The sequence below is a fragment of the Cygnus atratus genome, chromosome 4 (assembly GCF_013377495.2).
Source record: "Cygnus atratus isolate AKBS03 ecotype Queensland, Australia chromosome 4, CAtr_DNAZoo_HiC_assembly, whole genome shotgun sequence".
NCBI lineage: Eukaryota > Metazoa > Chordata > Aves > Anseriformes > Anatidae > Cygnus > Cygnus atratus.
The window spans coordinates 66495736-66514487 of record NC_066365.1 but is presented as its reverse complement, the minus strand read 5'-3'; the positions used below and the strand labels follow the sequence as shown (position 1 = coordinate 66514487).

The following is an 18752-nucleotide window of genomic DNA, read 5'->3' as shown; positions in this document are numbered from 1 at the left end:
GCTTTTACAACAGCTAGGGGTATACTTGTTGCTAGCTCCTCTCAGATAAAGAGGATCTTCAATAAAGTTGCTTTCATTCTTCTGGTCTGTTAATTTAACTCAATAACAGTAAATCATATTCATAAGGTTTCAGATACCTTGATAGGCACATAAGCCAATAATACCCACTCAGGAAGAATTCCAATTGCAAGCAAGTATATAGGTCATGCTTCCACCAATAACGGGTTGTTGCGCATCCTAAAATATTCCAGCTCCTCTGAGTTTCACCTTTTAATCCAGTAAAACAGATACTTTCACATTCTGAAGTGTTGCATCTTAATCCGTTTTCAGAGTGCTTTCTGTTTCTGGAGTTTTAAGACTGACTTGAACCTGAATTAGTCATTAATGTCAGTAAGAAGGGTTTCTCAGAGATACAAAGCAGTATTACTGAATTACAAGACCTCTCTGTATAGCTGTGCTCATACAATCAACTGTTAGCACAAAGAACACAAATTAAAGCCTTTGAATATTACTCAGATCACTTTTAGGTAAGAGCATTGTTGATCTTTTCATTTTATTCAAAGCCATGACAGATGCTGGCACAAGAAAAGACTTACTTTAAGAAAAGTTTGCCTAAATTATTTTACATAATCAAATTACCTTCAAGTTAAATATTTAACTCTATAAACATGATTTAAGTCTTATATGAGTTAATAAGAATGAAATAATAAATGCATTGAACGAAAGGGACTAAAATATGTCTGCTTCTGCCAAGAGAACAAATAATAATGGCTTATGGGAATGAAACAGTCCAAAACCCAGTTGCACCTGTGGTAATCTTCTGGCTGCCCTGTTCCATACCTTAATTAAAAACCCAAATTCTATGTGGGTTAGGCAAGCATGTACTTAAGCATGAATAATTTCCCTACAAACCACCATATGCCAGAGCACATCCCAGTGTTGTTTTCAATTTCTTTATCTCCAGAACAGAATCCAGGAGACTGGGTTCAGGGGCTGCTTTAAATTCAGTGAGTTAAGTCTGTCTGCACGCTTCATGCAAATACTGAAGCCAGACAGACAACAAAGGACATCATGCACAGATATTTCTCAGATATCAACATCTCCCAAATTATCAGAGGAGTAATTGATCTGTTGGTATAAGAGCACCTAGTTTGCTTGCAGGAAGGGAGAAGAAACTCCCAAATGATGAGGAATTCACACATTTCCTTTAAGAGTCAAATATTTTGATGATAACAACCAGTCTGTTTTTTCGTTTTCCATAAGAAAATTTAAATGTGATGACACCCTCAATTCACAGAGTAGGCCAGGAGCCCACCTGAAGAGAAGCCTGTTGTACCTGCTTCCTGAAGAACTGCACTCAACTCCAGCTTTATTAAAAATACAGCATTTTAAATTTTGAGACTTGGAAGGGCTGCAAACTTAGAAATAAGACATTTGAAGAACTGAAACCCATACATAAAACAGTGAACTTTTTATTTGTTTTTCTTGTTTTTCTTAGCTGTTCCAGTATAGTCCATAAACAGTTTCTAGCTTTTATTGCAGTTAATAAATTACTTTTTTTTATGAGAAATTGTCAACAAATCTTATGTAGAAGTTAGACACTTCATAGGTGCCATGAATCATATCATAAAATTAGAGGAATGACAACTGCAAATGCTGTTGTTGTAGCTGTCTCAATTTGAAAAAGCAATGAGAGAGCATTGTATGATTGCATGATATAAAGGCAGAAAAATTCTTACCAGTTGGAAAATTCTCAGCTTGACTGGGAAGGGTCCTTGAACTGACATTTGTGCATTTTTCTTTTTGTGGATAATCTGTTATGATAAATAAATGAACAGTTAAGTGCATTTTTAAAGTCCACATAAAAAAATCTCACTTTCATTTGATGCACTGTAGAAGTACTAGAACAAAACAGATTTTTTTCCCCTTTCTGCTTTATAATTCTCCAAAAATGAGAAGTATCTGAAGATCATTTCTCTCCTACTAGGGAGAAAGTTAAATCTTGGTTTGATCATTTTAACGTGAAGCTTTAAGATGGAATTTTCCATCAATTGAAAATTGATGGAAAAGAAAACAGAAGTCCCATTTGGGAGGGAGCAAAAGTCAGCCACCATTGTCTCTTCACTTATACCTATACTAAAAAGCGGCCTCCGCTGAAGTTTCAGTGGTATAAGTTACAAATAGTATCAATGACCCATACCAATGCGTACACAAGTTGAAATAACCTTCTCTTTATAGTCGTTACAAATTTAATACTTGGGAGGGAGGGTAATATAAAAAAAGTAAGAGTGATATGAAGTTTTAAAAAATTAACACAAAAATATAGTCTTTTTTTTGACTCGTATCTTCCAGTCCTTTTGGAAATAGTAGGTTTTTGTGCTAGAAAACACCCACCCAAGCGAGTTCTGTTTTCTCAAAGTTCCCTGAGCAAAAAATCAGTGAAGACAAGGCTTGATATTTCTAAGGAAGAAAGTGGTAAAAAAAATAGTCTTTTTTTTTTAAAAAGAAAACTTCTGATGCAATTTTCATGTATCTTAAGCCATTTTCTACTGCTCTGCTTTTAAGAAAATGGTTGCAATATAGCAGGATGTGGAAATATCTTCCCTTTCAGTGCTTTTGTTGATGTTATGTGAACAAAGGCACATGATCAACTAAGAATACAGAAGCACAGAATTCTCCTACTTTGGAAAAAAAGGCAGTAGGCAGTAAAAGCATCATCTTCAAGGCTAATTATTACTATACTAGCATTAGAAACTGCAGTTCCCAAGCACTTTAGATTTAGCAGGAGAGCAGGTGGCATCATAGAATCAGAATCACAGAAATGCTTGAGGTTGGAAGGGACCCCTGGAGTTCCTCTGGTCCACCCCCCTGCTCAGCCAGAAGTACAAGCAAGACAACTGTCAAAACTCTAACAACATGTTATCAATTTTATCATTATCCAATAGTCAATAAGGGCAATTAATTAATAGATGTTTCTGGTATGTGAAATAGTCGTTACTATTATTTCTATAGTATCAGATAGAGATTTTTCTTGAAAGGTATTTGCCAAGATGCTAATACCCAGCAAGTAATATTTTATGTTAAAACTAAACCTAATTTTTGTTACTTTAGGAGAAAGCAAAAATGATGAGTAAGCATTGTATTACTCAAGGGAGTTTAATTACAAATAAGGGTTTGCTATAAAATTTAAGTTAAAGCATAAAAGTTGCTATAAATACATCTTAAACATTTTCTGAAGTTCTATAATTAGATTCAAAGATTTAACATGCATTCCATGCCCCATTCTTAATGAACGGATGACTTGCATGCTTCTTGGCAAACTGAAAAGAAACTTTATACTGCCCTGGGATACTTGTAGCTGGTATTCCTGGATGTCAGGAGAGTTGCAGCTGTGAACAGAAAGACATTGTCTTTCTAAGCCATAGGACATGCAATTTAAAATGAAATAAGTTTTTGTGGTTTCTCAAAGTATTTTCACATTCAGAAAGCTCACATTCAGACCTGCTATAAAGTAGGAGTCTGGCCACTGGTTTTGACAGACCTATGCCACTCCACCAGTCCACCCAGAAAGTGTTTCTGACTTGCATATTTTTACAGTATGAAGTATGTTTTAATTTGCAGAAAAATAAAGATGGTATGGTAAAATGGAAACATGCAGTCTTACTCATCTTTACTTCCAGCTCTTAGAGATTATAGTAAAAAGTACTAAGCAAAGTACCTGCACTTCACTCTTCTGGCTCTTGGGTTCTGATAATTTTCATCTCAGCTAATTTTAACTAACAGCTAAAGTGAGTTTCTATATAGATCATATAGTTTGCCAACCTATGCAGCATTGTCACAGAGGAAATACAGCTGTTTGCTTTGTACTGTAGATGTAGGTCAGAAAAAAGCTCAGTGGAAAAACACGACAGCTCTCTGCTTGCACACTGCAAGCAATGTTTAAAAAAAAAAAACACTCACTCCCCTCCCCCCCAAAAACAAAAACAACAAAAAAGCAGCAATTTAAATGCAAAGATAAGTCAAGAGCAGAGTGATCAGGATGTATCGATAGAGGTCTTACCCATTTGTTCTTGCACTGTGTCCGTCTTGCCTCCATCCCTGGCAGTGCTCATGGCAGCGCTCATGGCAGCATTGGCTGCCTCACATTCCCAGCCAGGCACACACATTCCCTGCTCTGTGTCTTTCCTTTCCAAGTTACTGCCTTGCTTTCCCTCTGGACTAGGAGCAGGGGTTCCCTCCTCCATGGTGCCATCAGAGCTGGGCACAGACACGCCACCTCCTGCTGCCAAACTTGCCATCATTTGCAGTTCCTCACAGTGATGCAATTAACATTGTCAATGATCTGGGGGGAGAAAAAGAAAATATGGATTTTAAAAAAATCTCAGAATACATGCACGTATGCAAGAGCTGTCCCTCTACTGTGGAAGTTATTTTTAATTGTAGTATAAACTATTATTTCACAACCCACCAGGATTGGAGACCCTATCTATTAAGTAATAGAGGACAGAAAAGAGAATAAAGAAAAGAACATAACGGAGAAAAAGCAATTAGTATGACAGCACCAAGATGATGTTGCTTTGTTGCAAGGGACAGTTGATGTGGGATCAGCTTTACAACGTGACAGGAAGGGAAGAAGCACTTGGAAACACAGCAGCTGGCGGGGGAAAGCACTCGAAGCTATTCTGCTGCTGCTTGAATCTGAAGATACAAATAGGGGTGGGAAAAAGAATGGAGTGCTTCCCCAGGCTGGGTGTTGGGAAACACCCCACAAAAGATATCCAAGTTTCATGTGTGAGCAATCTGAAATATTCTAGAAATTTCTTCAGAAACTACTCTGGAAACAAGGAGGAAACATCCTCATTTTCATACCTTAACCCTAATCCTGGGCAAGACATTTTACCGAATGAACACCTCAGTCTCCCTCACTGCACATCTGAAGCGAGGAGGAAATTAACACTACTACATACCTTTGGGGACAGGGAGGTCTGAAATTCACTAGTGTTTGTCATTTCCCTTTTGAAAATGCTGCTTGTCACCTTCTGATTTACGTTTTAGACTTCTTTCAGACAGAACTGGTGCATAACACCCAAATTCATCCCGGAAAAAGCTCCTGCAGTCACGTGTCATTGGTGCTTTAGTGACAAAGCACTAAGTAAATCTGACTAATAGCAGCAATCCAAGGCCTGAAGTGAAACGTACTTGTGTCCACTGCTAATTATTCATTCCTGGCCAGCTCTAATGCAGAACCTCCAAGGGATAGCATCATTCATATTAACATAGGCAATGCAGGAGAAAACATCATTTTCTGAAGGTGACAAGGATGGAATGGGTACTGCATGCTTAATTGAAACAAGCACGCAAATTTTTATAAACCCAGTTAAAGAATGAATCCTCTGGAGGAACCCCCAGTGCTGGAAGACTGGTATACAAGCATCCAAATATTTCTTTGCAGTAAAGCAGCAGAGATCCACTGAAGCTTGAGGCTGTTGGCAGCAACACTGTTACTGGCATGAACATCAGGAAAAAGGAATAGAAATGGAAGTAGAGCACAAGTAGTTGCAAGCTTCATTGCTCCCTTTACAAGTTGCTGACTTGAGATGTCCTGAAGATCCCATTTCATGGGTACAAGCTACTTCCGTTTCAAAAGCCAGTTTTAAAGGTTGGACTAAATCTTAGAGGTCTTTTCCAACTGAACGATTCTATGTAAAAAGTGCAACAGCCATCATCCAGTGCATCTGCAAAGGATGCAGCTCATGTAGCCAGCACATGTCCCACTGATATTTAGACCCATTTCCTCAGTGGGTTCTCACATGCCTCTTTAATTGGTTCCATAAAGCCACAGGATAGATTTTTCCTTAGTTCTGTCATTCGGACTTGAACCCAAATTCCTCTGTGCTTACTCCAGCCATGCTCATTAACAAGCTACTGTCATTGTAAGTATACCAAACTTGTAATCTTTGCGAAATTTCCTCTGCTGCTTCTTTTCCAGCAGAAATGGGTTAAAACTAAAGCTGTAGATGAAAAATTGTTCCAAAACCTCAGACTAGTGCCCAGTGACCCTAGTGTCCCTTTATGATCTGCCTTCAGACTAGTCTGCAAATCTCTCCCTTCTCTATTGTAGTGGGTTTATGTGGGCAGCCCACACAGGATCAGTTTGGGAAGGATGGCATCCCATGGGAGGGACCCCACATGGAGCAGAGGATCCGTGAAGGAGTGGTGGAGATGAAGTGCTGTAGACCGACTGCAGCCCCCATTCACTGTTCCCCTGCGCCACTCGGGGGGAGAAGGTAGAAGAGGGTGAGTGGTAGGAAGGTGTTTTTAGTTTATTTTCTTTGTTTCTCACTTTGTTTTACTAGCTTTTTAGTAATAGGCAATAAATTTCTCTAATCTCCCTACAGTGAGTCTGTTTTGCCCATCATGGTAATTGTTGAGTGATCTCCCTGTCCTTATCTCAACCCTTGAGCCCTTTGCATCACATTTTCTCCCCCTTTCCCTTTGAGGAGGGGGAGTGAGAGAATGGTTGTGGTGGAACTCGGCTGCCCACCTGAGTAAAACCACCACATCTGTTCACTATGAAATGGGGTATCTTAAAGCATGTTATTCTGGTTTGCCCTTTCACATAGACGACTTCCAGCACTTTGCTCCCTACCAAGCCTCATGTCATAGGTCCCAAAACCTGAGCAAATTGATGGCCATCGTGACCAGTGTCACCATCCCCTCTCTGCCTGCTGTGGTGGGCAGACACACAGGACAAGGCAGCGATCTGTTTGCACAACCTCCATCCTGTTCTGCAGTCATGAGAACTTTAGCCCACAGAGCACTTGAATAAACAGTAAAATATGTATAGACAGAAGAATGTTACACAATTATAACAAATTAACAAGGTATACGTGCAGGTAGCATGACCAACTGAGAGAATTAAGCCACATAAGTTAATGAAGTATGAAGAGATCTAGGACGGACATTGTTTTAATATTTTCGTTGTCCCCTTTCACTACTTAAATTTTTTTTTAAATGCCTGTCAGAGCAGCAAGGCTGTTTTTCAGAAGACTGTGCTGTAGCTCCGTGGTTCTCAACATAAAGTTGTACAAAATTTTATATACACTTCCAAAACACAGACAAACTCAAACTCAATGGATCTTAGTGACTTCTCCCAAAAGAGTATTTCCACTAACATACCTAGGTAACCTTGCAGTTCTTTCTTCATATCTCAGTTTCTTTAACTCTCCTGTAAAACTTCCAATCTGCCCTTATGATCTAATTATAAATGATTAAAAATACAGGCCTGCCAGAGCCTGAACTCACATTACTAGAGATATGCTTATCCATTTATATAGCTGATCTTTTCCTTAGAGTAATATCAGTAGCTAACACCATTCCTTTTCATATTGTACCATGATTATATGTATATTTTCACACTTAAGAATTAAACACTTCGGTACCTATGTGTGGTGTCTCATGAAGAAATACTGTGATATTAAGGATAACTAAATTCCAAAGGTAGTTTAAAATATACTGTTCTATGAATTCCAAACCCAGTTCTTATTTTTAGACCAGATTATCCTTAATCCCAGAAGTGAAATTCAATATTCAGAATATTAATATTTTCCATCATCTCCTATTACAAGCAGAAATATCTCCCTTTAAAAAAAAATACCAGAAACCATACTGTAACTTGTATTCTTAGAATTCAGGTGAGTTAGAGAACAGATATTGATTAAATCTTCCTGTCTTCTGCATGAGTGTCTGCCTGTTGGTAAGGGTAACATATATAAACAGGATTATGAATGAACCTATAGAGCATGGCACTGCAAAAACAAGAACAAGTGGGACTTTTGAATGAATCAAGATAGATATGATCTGTTTAAGAAGTATCTAAGAGCCTAAGGCAAGGAACAAATCAGGATGGGGGAAATAAAAGTAAAAGTGATAAATTCTCAACATTTTCTCTTCTTTTCCAAAATACACAGAATTAAAATTAAGGTCTCAAAAAGCTTTGACAGCCATGCTCAACTCTGCAGTTTTGTTTCCCATCTGTAATGTTTACCTTAAAGTGTCTGCCTATGTAGCTATATATAAGCACTGAGAACAAGATTGTAAATCACTTCACTGCAGGTAGGCACCTTCTCTACCCATACACTTTAGAATGATGCCTTTTTTTTTTTTTTAAAACATCTAAACACATCTCAAGGGATACAAATTTGAACCCAAGTGACAAATCTTTCACTGAAGTTTGCATCACGTCTATTCTTGTACTATTCACCTTTGACTATCAAGTACCCCAAGGAGAAAAACCGTAACGTAAAAAACAATGCTAAGGTACGTCAGAATCTTTATTATGCTTGATGTTTTCTCATCTATTATCAAGTAGTTCCAGTACAAATTAAAACAGATTCAGAGGCACCAAAGCAGGGAAAAACATTTAACGACTATAAGATTTAGAAAATATTAACCCTCAGTGCTTGAATCACTCAAGTTTTTCATAAAAATTTATGAATCCTAACTTCTACTATTGTATTTACTATCAACTAATTATTCATTGATAGGAACAAGTACAAGATGACGAAGAAATGGAGTAAAGATTTTTTTAATATCTTGAATACTTTGTCTTTTATAACTAGTTCTATATTTGTGTGCACTGACAAAACATTTTACTTATATCTCATGCTCTTTGATGCTCAGTGAAGAAATTCATATTTGGTGTAGGATGCTGTCCAAAAAAAAAGCTAATGATCTTCCCATTTTTCAAAACCAACCTCTATTCAAAAGCCATGCACACAAGAAGTGGTCCTCCTGGCTGGTCTGGGCAAGTCTCACTTTCTAAGGCAGTGGAGAGGAGTGGTGGGAGAGGAGGGGCGATGCTGGACAGCTCAATAGCCCCTGTGATAGGGCTACAGGGTTCACCGGCATCAGCCTGAGCTCACTGGACATGCTGCCCTGCACAGAGCCACTGGCAGTACCTGTCCAGGCTTATAAGGCTCATTCTGCCTTCCCCTTGCCTTCTCACCAAGCACAACAGTCTGGAAGACTCTTGAACATAAGACACTTTATCCCTACTGGAAGTTAAATAGAACAATTCCATTATCATACAATTTCCTTCTGTTGCTGCTTCCTTTTCGTTGAGTGCCTGTATCTGTTTTCAAAACAGTTAACCAGAAGAAAAAACACATAGCTTGACATTTTCCATTCCCCTGACTATGGAGGTGGAGGGTTTTTTCCCTGTTTTTTTTGGTGTTGTTTTAAGAGAAGTTGTGGATGATAGGAACACTAATTTTCACTTCAACCAATTTCTTCCAATTAAAGAGGGTTGAAAAAGGAAACTAATAACATCTACTGAACAGGTTCTGTCTGTATCTTTAAAGGTGTATTTTTAAGTCTGAGAAAGGTGCCCAGTATATAATATAGGTTGTATTTTAACTAGTTGCTAAAAAACTGCATGCAGCAAATTATTTCTCTTTCACTTATCTTCCCTCTGGGAGGCTCAGGACAATTTATTAACCTGTAGCTTCAAGTTACCAGTGGCAAATGTAATTCTTTTAGTTTTACAGAGATGGGAATAAAGACAGATAATTTGTGGTCATACAGGAGTGCTATAGAGATGCTGGAGAAATAGCCAAAGAGTCCAGAAGTAAATGTAAAGTTCAATTAGTTTATCCAAGGGGATAATTCGTACATACTGGGAATGTTGCTGTGATTGCCCCTTTTGTGCATTAATTCCTATCTTTAAGGCAAATGAGCAACTGCTACTTTCTTTCCCTCCTCATCTCAGCTCACCTGCACCCCTGGTGGATCACGGACAACTCTTCTATATTTAAGTCTCCAGCCTCTTCTGTACCCAATACAACAGAGCACTGGTAGCCCCCCAATTTTTGCTCATATTGTAGTGCATTGCATTCCTGAGGGGCTCCAAACCAAGCAAGGCTGCTAATGAAACCTGCATTACACCTTCATTTGAAGCACATTTGACTGTGTGCACATCCTTGATCTTGTGCTCTGTTTGGATCCAAAGTTAAAAGAAATGATTTTCCCAAACTGATGCTAGATTATTTTATTATTCCTTCTTCCGTGTTTCTCTCAACTCACATTTGCTTCACATCTTCTCTATTAGGCTAGAAACATCTTATTACAAAGACCATTACAAACTTTGTACTTGGAATAAATCACAGCCTTGATCTTCATGAAAGTCAGTCATGGGCATGACTAAAAAAATCCATACTATGTACTACGTAGGCAAAAATTAAAACAGTGAGCTTTTTTCCTTCAGTCCTACTATGTATTACACAGAAATGTAAAGCAAATCTGTAATCAAGTTACATGGATTTAGACATCTGAGCACTCTCCAAAAATGTAAGACAGACTCCTTTATCACTGAAGTAACTTTAGGTTAGTTATCAATTCTTAGTAAACTGTTGCAAGCAGTATCATTTCTCATGTTTAGTCTACAAACAAAAAAGCCCCAGCTTCAAATCTGAAAGGCACGATAGATTTCTTCAGAAGTTTTAACCCTCTCATGATTCATTTTCTTCATACCTTCATAGCACTGAAATATTCTTTCCACACACGGTTCAGCTTTGAATGCACAATAAGTCCAAAACTTCCAAGTTTTGACACTGAGATTTGTAGACTCAAATCTAGGACTGCATAGCTGGTTAAAAATACACAGAAGTTTTATGGGTGCTTCAAAAGAAAATCAGATCACCACTAGAAAACTCTAAAAGATATCTGTGAATCTCAACACTTCATTTTATGTGTTAGATCTGACAGTTTGGCCTCTGGCAGCTAACACAGCAGAATGAAGTAGGAGGAATGCTGTTGTCACAGAATAGCTCACACAACATACTCAGCTCACACAACACTGCCCAGAACAGCTTCTCAAAACCACGACAGATCGCGTTCACACATTTTCCAGTACATTATTGGTACGCAAAAGTATTAAACTACTAAAATGATCCCCCTTAACTGGCTGCAATTCTAACACACTGATGATAAACCTCGAGTCAAATGCTAGACCACAAGTACCTAAATGATGGTGAGAGGCAGAGGTACAGACACAGAGCACTGATTTCCTACCTTCTCCACGTCTGATTTGCTGCAACATGCCAGTAAACAGCAGGCAGATCTGTGCCTTCCTCCGCTCTGCTCAGAACTGACTCCAGCACAGCTCTTCCTGTTTGACCTTCTTATCTTTCCTGTTGATTGCACAGCCAGACCGGGATGTGGTATGTACAAAAAGTTGTCTATTAACTGATACTGTTAATTGAAAAGCTTTTTTAAGGGGAAAAACCAACATTCATGAGTATGGAGTTGAGCTACTAGAGTTCATTACGCAAAGCAGAAATGTATCAAATGTGCTGGAAGGTTCATTCATTTATTCCTGCTTTTCAAAGCAATAATTCATTTTGACATTTTGCATTAGCTGCTAAAAGGTTTCATGGGACATATCCAGGCCCTTGTGCTAAGCAAGCATTGTTCAGACAAACTAACAAATAGACCTTCAGATGAAGCACCAGGCTTTGTTTCCCCTTTGCTTTTGATCACAGAATTAGATTTCTTGCTATCATTCCAGCTAGAATAAGCCTCAAAGAATTATTTGACAGTGAACTCACTCTGATACACTTGGTTTTAAATTGCAAAGTGTATGGCTTTGCAGCTTAATCATGCAATCTGCAGCCACATAGCATTAAATAAGTTTTGGAAGTTAAGGAATACGTGCACAAGACTTTATCAATGATCCAGAAGCCACAGCCTAAAGAAATGACCCACAAAGGCAAAGGAATAAGAATCCATCCCACTTCAAATTTGTTGGCTTTTTGTCCTCTACACTAAGATGAAGATGACTATCTTCTTTTTCTGTCTAACACAGTGAAAATTCCACACATGGTCACCTTGCTGGTAAGCACTATGTACTCCCAAATGCCAGTGGTGTGGGCTGTCCTCAGCATTGCAGCAGGCACTAAATGAGAACAGAACAAAGAGAGGGTGTCTGCCCTAAAGTCCATACATCTGGTATCTCAGACATCCCCAGACAGCAAAATCACAACACACATTTAAGTTGCTTCTTGACTTTATAAACTAGTGATTAATTACAATTCACACTCTTGTTTACCTTACTTCAGCCAGTCATACTATATTAACATGAATTATAAATGCTACTTCACACGGATTAGCCAATCTGTTCCCACAGTATGTTTGGGAACACTCCATCCTTCAAGAAATCATAAATTTGGAATTCTTTTCAAATGAGTGTATAAATCACACCTAGCCAACCATCCCACAGGGCTTTTCTCTCATTGCAATCGATATGATATTGCTTTATAACACCGTACACAAACCTGTGTTCTAGTGCCACTTATAGCTACTTATATAGTAGCTATGCCCACAGCATGAAATACCATATTTCTTTCACTATTTTACAAACAACTAATTTTCTATAACTTTTATAAATGTCTAAATCTTTTTAGCACATTTATTTTGTTTGTATACTAAAGGATAATCTTTCATCACATGTTATAACCTCAGATCTTTGCTGGTCTTCCTTTGACCTCTTTTTTTTTTTTAATGTAAACCCAAGATAGTTTTGAAAAAAAATCTAAACCTGTTTTCCTCAGTGATTACCGAACTTCCATCTTATGTTTCTATGCCCCAATCACTGCAGAATCCATACACATCTACCACTGATTTGTTTATCCCTAAAATCTCAAAAAAGCACAAACAATTATTTTAGAGAAGTGAAATCAGGAGAGACATATCTTGCTTAAGGAAACAAGTTACAAAATATCAGCTGAACTCACAGTTCCTTAACTTCCTTTTCAGTACCTTTTTCTTCATCTGCCTTCTATGATTTTACTCCAAAGTGCATTTCATCATGCCATCCATGGTGTATAGTTTCTTGGGGATGTCTACTGACATGTAGTTTAAGCAGAAACAGGAAAACAAATTTTTCAGCTTCAGGGTAATGCTATCAGAAGTTTGCTCTCTCATCTTTTTAAAACAGTACCAATCCACATTACAGAGATGTTATTCAATGTTACTGAAGTTGTGAACAGCTGCTCTCATGAAATAACTCTAGAGACCAATATACTGTAGCAAACAGGAAGAAGACAAAGTTAGCAGGGTGGTTTCCGTATTAGTAATCACATCCATTGGATTTTAATCGCTAAAATTGCTATGTGTGAGTTGTGCCACCTGCTCAGGTTTCCTTATGTGAAAGAACAGGCTTCAGAATCCATCTTGGTTAACTACTAAAGTTACAAGCAGACTTGATAGCCCTGTTTACGTGTGGTTGTCCCTGAGCTTTTCGGGATCATTAAAAAAAGCTGCCAGGAGGACATTGCGTGTTGAAACAAGAAACTTCCTCTAATTGTCTCTCTCTGTCATTGTTTTTCATTATCCTGTTTGTCTGCCCTTCTGCAGCTGCATGTCTGTCCAGCAGCTTTTCATTAGAGCAGCTTGCATTGGGAAAAACAACACATTTTAATATTCAGGCCAGGCTACACCTTCCATTATAACTACTCTTCCATCACAGTTGGAGATAGACCTATGAAAGCATTTTTTAGCCTGCTACTAAAGGGACCAACTTTAATGCTTAAGCACATTGAAACATAGCTCATTTGGAACTCCTGTTAACTGGTATCTTGTAGGAAATATCAGATTTAGATGGGGTCTTTCTACCCGCTTACTAAATTCCTGCCTGATAATCTTTCATCTCAAGCTCACTAAATGTTACGAAGCCTATTCCCCCTTGCTGAATCCTATAATAAAAAGATTCTCTTCCATTTAATGTTTTGCTCAAATTAGCATTCGTCACTTCAGCTGGCATGACAAGCTTGAAGTCATGCAACATACTGCTTTTTTGGCTGAATTAGTCTCTTCGTTTTGTTTCATCCAGCAGTTGAGGTATACTCACAAAACAAACAAACAAAAGCAATACAATGAGAACTGAACTGTGAATTTAAGAGAAATACCAACTCAGCACACAGATGTAAAATCTATACAGCTTGGAGTGTGAGCCTACAGTAGCAACATTTTTTTTAAGGAACTCACCTAAATAACTATATATATTTTTAACAGGCTTACCAATATGCATGTTGGGTCAATGTTTCACTCTAGGGCTACATAAAACTTCCTTATAAATAGGTTTAGCCATATGTTTCCTTTTGATTAGCGCGTTATCTCGCCACAGTGATTGCACATAGAGCTAGGTAAAGAGTTAAAGTGCTTTCTCCCAGAGTCCTGTCATCTTTTCCCCCGCCTGGTTGGAACCCAGATAGCTTTACTTCCCCCAGGTCTTGGAAAAAACACCACCTCAGCTCCGCAGGCTGGGTTAGAAAGGAAAAACAGAAAACATGAGAAGAAAAATATACTCCCATCCATCTGTAAGGAAATGCCGTCGCCTTGTAGTCTACAGGAAAATGCTGAGTCAAAACAACCAGCTGTTACACTGCTTCAATGCTGTTCCTTAGCTATTTACCTAGCTCACTAAATAACAGCTAAGTTTACTTATAATTATCACATGTTAATAATAGTTTCTATTGAACTCGTTATCCCTCAACAAACCACAACATGGTACACTCCTGACAAAGCTTCCTCCTAAGTTTAGCAGCTCCTGAGAACCACTGTTATTTGCTTGAGAACATTTTTGGCCACAGACCAAAAAGCCAACAAGCTCATACCAGCGAAAACATTTGGGCTCATATCCCAGTCCAGGCAGGCAAGAAGGTCATGATAGGACTCCCTGTTCTGTTTCATCCATGACACGGATTTTAGGTCTCTCACAGATTACAGAAAAAGAAACCTTCTAGAACAGTTTCATCAGCTCACAGTAAAAATCAGTAATTTACACTTACCACTCAGAAGATTTATCATTTCCTTCCTTCTATATCACCAAGATTTATTTTCTGACCCACGGGTGTAACAACCTCTCATAATCAGGCACAAACTTTTGAGTCACACGTACCGCAGAGAGCTTTTATTTCTTCATGACCCCCAAACCAAAAGCATTCAGGGCTTGTATTCACAAGCTCCAGTACAGGGAATGAGCTTTCTCTATTTTATTATTAAAGCTGTTACATAAAATTGAATTCCGTACATCTTTTCTTAACCACTGCAATTAACAAACCACCTAGAAATTCAGCTTTCTAAAAAGCACAAAAAAGCCTTAAGAATTTAGGAAATGTATTTTGACATAGAGGCAATAATACTGCTCTTCCACAAACCTACAACTATTAAAAGTGGAAAGGTGAAATAGAATTATCTAAACTTAGTTCAATTTATACTTTAATTGCTATAGAAAACATCTTTTTTCATCCCCCCTCACCTGAAGGGGCACCTTTTAAAGTATTTTGGATAACTTAAAGGAAAATGAGCACTTCCTTTTATAGCCAGGTGAATTGAATTTTTTTTAATTTTCATTAAAGGCTGACTTATCCAGCTGCTTAAAGTTTTCAGGGAGAAGTAAGAGTTTATTCTTAAGGACAAATTCGTAACCTTCCTGTGGATTTCCAAGGAAAGCTAATGTGATAATATGTTATCTACTCTGTTCAAATGAATATAATACTTCTTTTCCTTTGAAGAAATCTCTTCTTTTTCATGTTAGGCGTTCAGAAAAGGACGCTAATCAAGGTTTTTCACTAAGTGAGTTTTCTTATTTATGTTGTCAGAGTTTTTCCTCTAGTTTTTAAAACAGAAAACTATTTCAGTATATCTGAACGTGTTTATTGTGAGGACTTAAAACCAGACTGGAGTAGGAGGCCATGGCTTCTACTGTACACTGAAATCTGCAGTGCTGAAATTTCAGCAGTCTGTTAGGTGATTCTGATTAATGCTGGAAAATACAGTGTGAAGGAACTGTACTTATTGGAATCTGAATATATACGGAATACTGATATTTCATAAGCTAATTTTGGTATTGAGGAAGTAAATTTTGACTTAGGCATCCAAAGTGGAGGAAACCACTATATATAAATATATATTTCAATGTAGATTTAGTAGGAACAAAGGTTTGCTTTTGTCTCTGCCGATGCTCTGCGAAAGGATATGCCTGAAGGAATACCTGGAGGATCAAAACGATAGATAGCCACCAGACTAGAAATGATCATAAAACTGTGATTTATCATCATGTCATCTTTGTGCCACACAAAAGATGCAACACAAGTTAGTATAGGTAGCTTCTGTGTTCAATGAAGTGAATACTGGTGGTAGGTATGCCATATAAGGATTTTCCTTTTGATAAATATAGCATAAAATATTATTTTCTTATAGTTTGGGATTAATGCCTCCAGTCCCTGAAATGTCTACAAGATAGAAAATCTTATATTGATAGTTTTGACTTCAACAAATGACCATAAATTTCTGCACTCATATAAAACTAGCAGAGAAAACTGGGATTTTTCCAAATTACTGCTGCCCTCTAGTTGAGACCTGAAGAAGGGCTCATGTGTGCAAGCGTCCAGTTTTTGCAGTTCTGTCTGTAAATCTCAGCTACTTCTCCTAGGAACACCTTTCCTCTTATATGTATCTCTATTGAACAGTTGTCCACAGACACCAAGACTAAGAATATGAAATGATGGCAATAAACATAACAAGCCCAACATTTTCTGCTACTTAAGTGTCCAGCCTTGGCATGCTTCATGCAATATTTCTTAGAAAAAGAATAAAATAGTTAAAAGACACAGTGAAATCAACAGTCTTGTGAAATATGAGCAAAGATTTTCTATTTAATAGAGAATATCTGAGGCACAGTGGAGGATTTGTCAATAAGGATCTGAAAATCATTGGAACTCAAAATGCTTCCAGTTTGAATTTCAGCTTTTGAAACATCTTACAATTCCATTTATGGACTTTTGATTAAGTGAAATATACTTTACACAAACATAAAGCTTTTAGTTTTGAGACTGGAGGTGCTTTATTTTTATTTCTGTTAGTGCCAACAGAAACTGTAATTATGTGAAGGTGTGATTGGGGAGGGGACATGCTATAAAGATATTTTTACTACATTTAAGGGTGTGCAACTAAAAATAAAAGTTATAATAAGCATTATCACTTGCTGGGCTCACTGCATTAAATGCACAGTATGTGTCTTATGTCCATACATTATATTCAGTAATGATCCATTTTTCACCATTTTGGAGAAGTAAAAAAAAAAAAAATCCTTTCTTCCTTATTTTCTAGTTGACTTCTTTGCATACATTATCCACAACCCTCAGCCACCTTCAAGTTTTCTTTTACGTAGGCTTGGCCCAAGCCATTACATAAAAACTAGGGCCTTCAACTGGTATCATTAAGCCTGGGAAGCAATACTGATAGTACGAGACAGCTTTGATGCAGTTGAGGACATCCACAGAAGCATTCAGTCACAGCTGCATTTTCCTGGGGTCTGATGCTTTCAGAACCAGGTATATTCCCTGGCAGAGTGCGATGAAAGCTTCTATAAACTGTCATGAATCTCAGGCAAGGCCTCACTTGCAGATGGTGCTACGTGAAAATTTTGTCACCTAGTAAGAGTCTAAGTTCTGCTAACACGGTGCAGAATTTTTTTAGATTAGAACAGCGTTAGAGATGCAATGCAGGATAAGCAACAGCAAATCAGCATATATCAGCTTGTACTGCAGAGTACAGTTAAATTGACTCAGGGCCAGTGGGCTGTAATACCAGCTACTTGAAGTAAGAAGTTGCAGCTTCACAAAAGCAGTAATTTTCGAAGGAGTCACATCTGCAAGAGATCACACTATGTTTAATAAGTGCTAACCTCTCTGCAACAGGCACAAAGGGGACAGTATTAGAGTTCACGCTTGTTTACTACAGAAAGCACAACATTATTTACAAATTTACAGACAGGGGTACTGATTTCACTGGCTACATAAACTATGTAACATTGCACTGGAATCCTTGCAAGCTTAATCTGCTCTTCTCAAATTCAATTTTTTTTTTTTGCCAATGTTTTTTGCACATGTAGTTGTGACTTTTATATTATCCATGCCTTATCTTGGCTCTTCCCAAAGCCACTCTTTGTATTTATATTTCTGCAAACATCATTTCTATAAACTGTGTGGTTGTCATTCTTGGGTATAAATTATATAGCATTATAGCACCTAGTCTAGCACTATAGCACCTATAGTCTAGCACCTGCTAGACTTCCTGTCATATGCAGCAGTGTCCGATATTAAAATTTATTTGTTCTGACCAACTTTCCAAAAGCTGACTGCTGACATGAGAGAACAGTCCCTGATTGTCTCATTGTAACAGAGAATTCTTTCATCCTCAGCCATTGTTCCCTTTGATGTTATTTCATTCTTTCTGTGTTCAAAGTTTGCCTTGGAGTTGTATTTGACCTACTGATCATAATGCATTTAGGTTTGTAATGGGTAATTGATGTCTAAGTTAAAACTGCTGATGTAATATTTATATTCTGCCCATGGTGTAAGAGGAGCTGTACATAAAAGTTGTTACAGACATCTTGATATTGCAATGCAGACATCTCCATATAGTGCTCTGTTATTATTTCATTACAGCTGCTCCACACTAATTCATTAGTTATAAACATGTGTACCTCTGGCTTAGTAAATAGCTGGCAATTTATTTTCATATCCAGAATCTCATTTTAAGATCTCTCAGCCTGTTATTCTTTGTAAACTTCAGACTTGACTTACATCTTGTTTACTATTAATGCCCAAAGCAACACGCAACAAACCCAGCAACGTGGCGAGGTACCCACTGTCACAGGCACCAACACATTGCAAACACAAGCCTGGCCT

General features: G+C 37.8%; 1 protein-coding gene across 6 annotated transcripts in view; it reads right to left on the bottom strand.

The window, feature by feature from the left end:
- Nucleotides 1-11157, bottom strand: part of SH3TC1 (SH3 domain and tetratricopeptide repeats 1) — a 33123-nt gene extending 21966 nt beyond the window's left edge. For 3 of the 6 annotated variants that reach the window (XM_035547277.2, XM_035547279.2, XM_035547280.2), the window contains exons 1-3: nt 4968-5189; nt 4061-4342; nt 1740-1814 (exon numbers count right to left, since the gene is read on the bottom strand). In XM_035547277.2, coding sequence (XP_035403170.1) covers nt 1740-1814; nt 4061-4301 — 316 coding nt within the window. In that variant the 5' untranslated portion in view covers nt 4302-4342; nt 4968-5189. Of the gene's footprint in view, nt 1-1739; nt 1815-4060; nt 4343-4967; nt 5190-11070 lie in introns of those variants that run through there. The other 3 variants (XM_050710369.1, XM_050710368.1, XM_050710367.1) reach the window with 2 other exon arrangements.
- Nucleotides 11158-18752: the final 7595 nt, after the last annotated feature.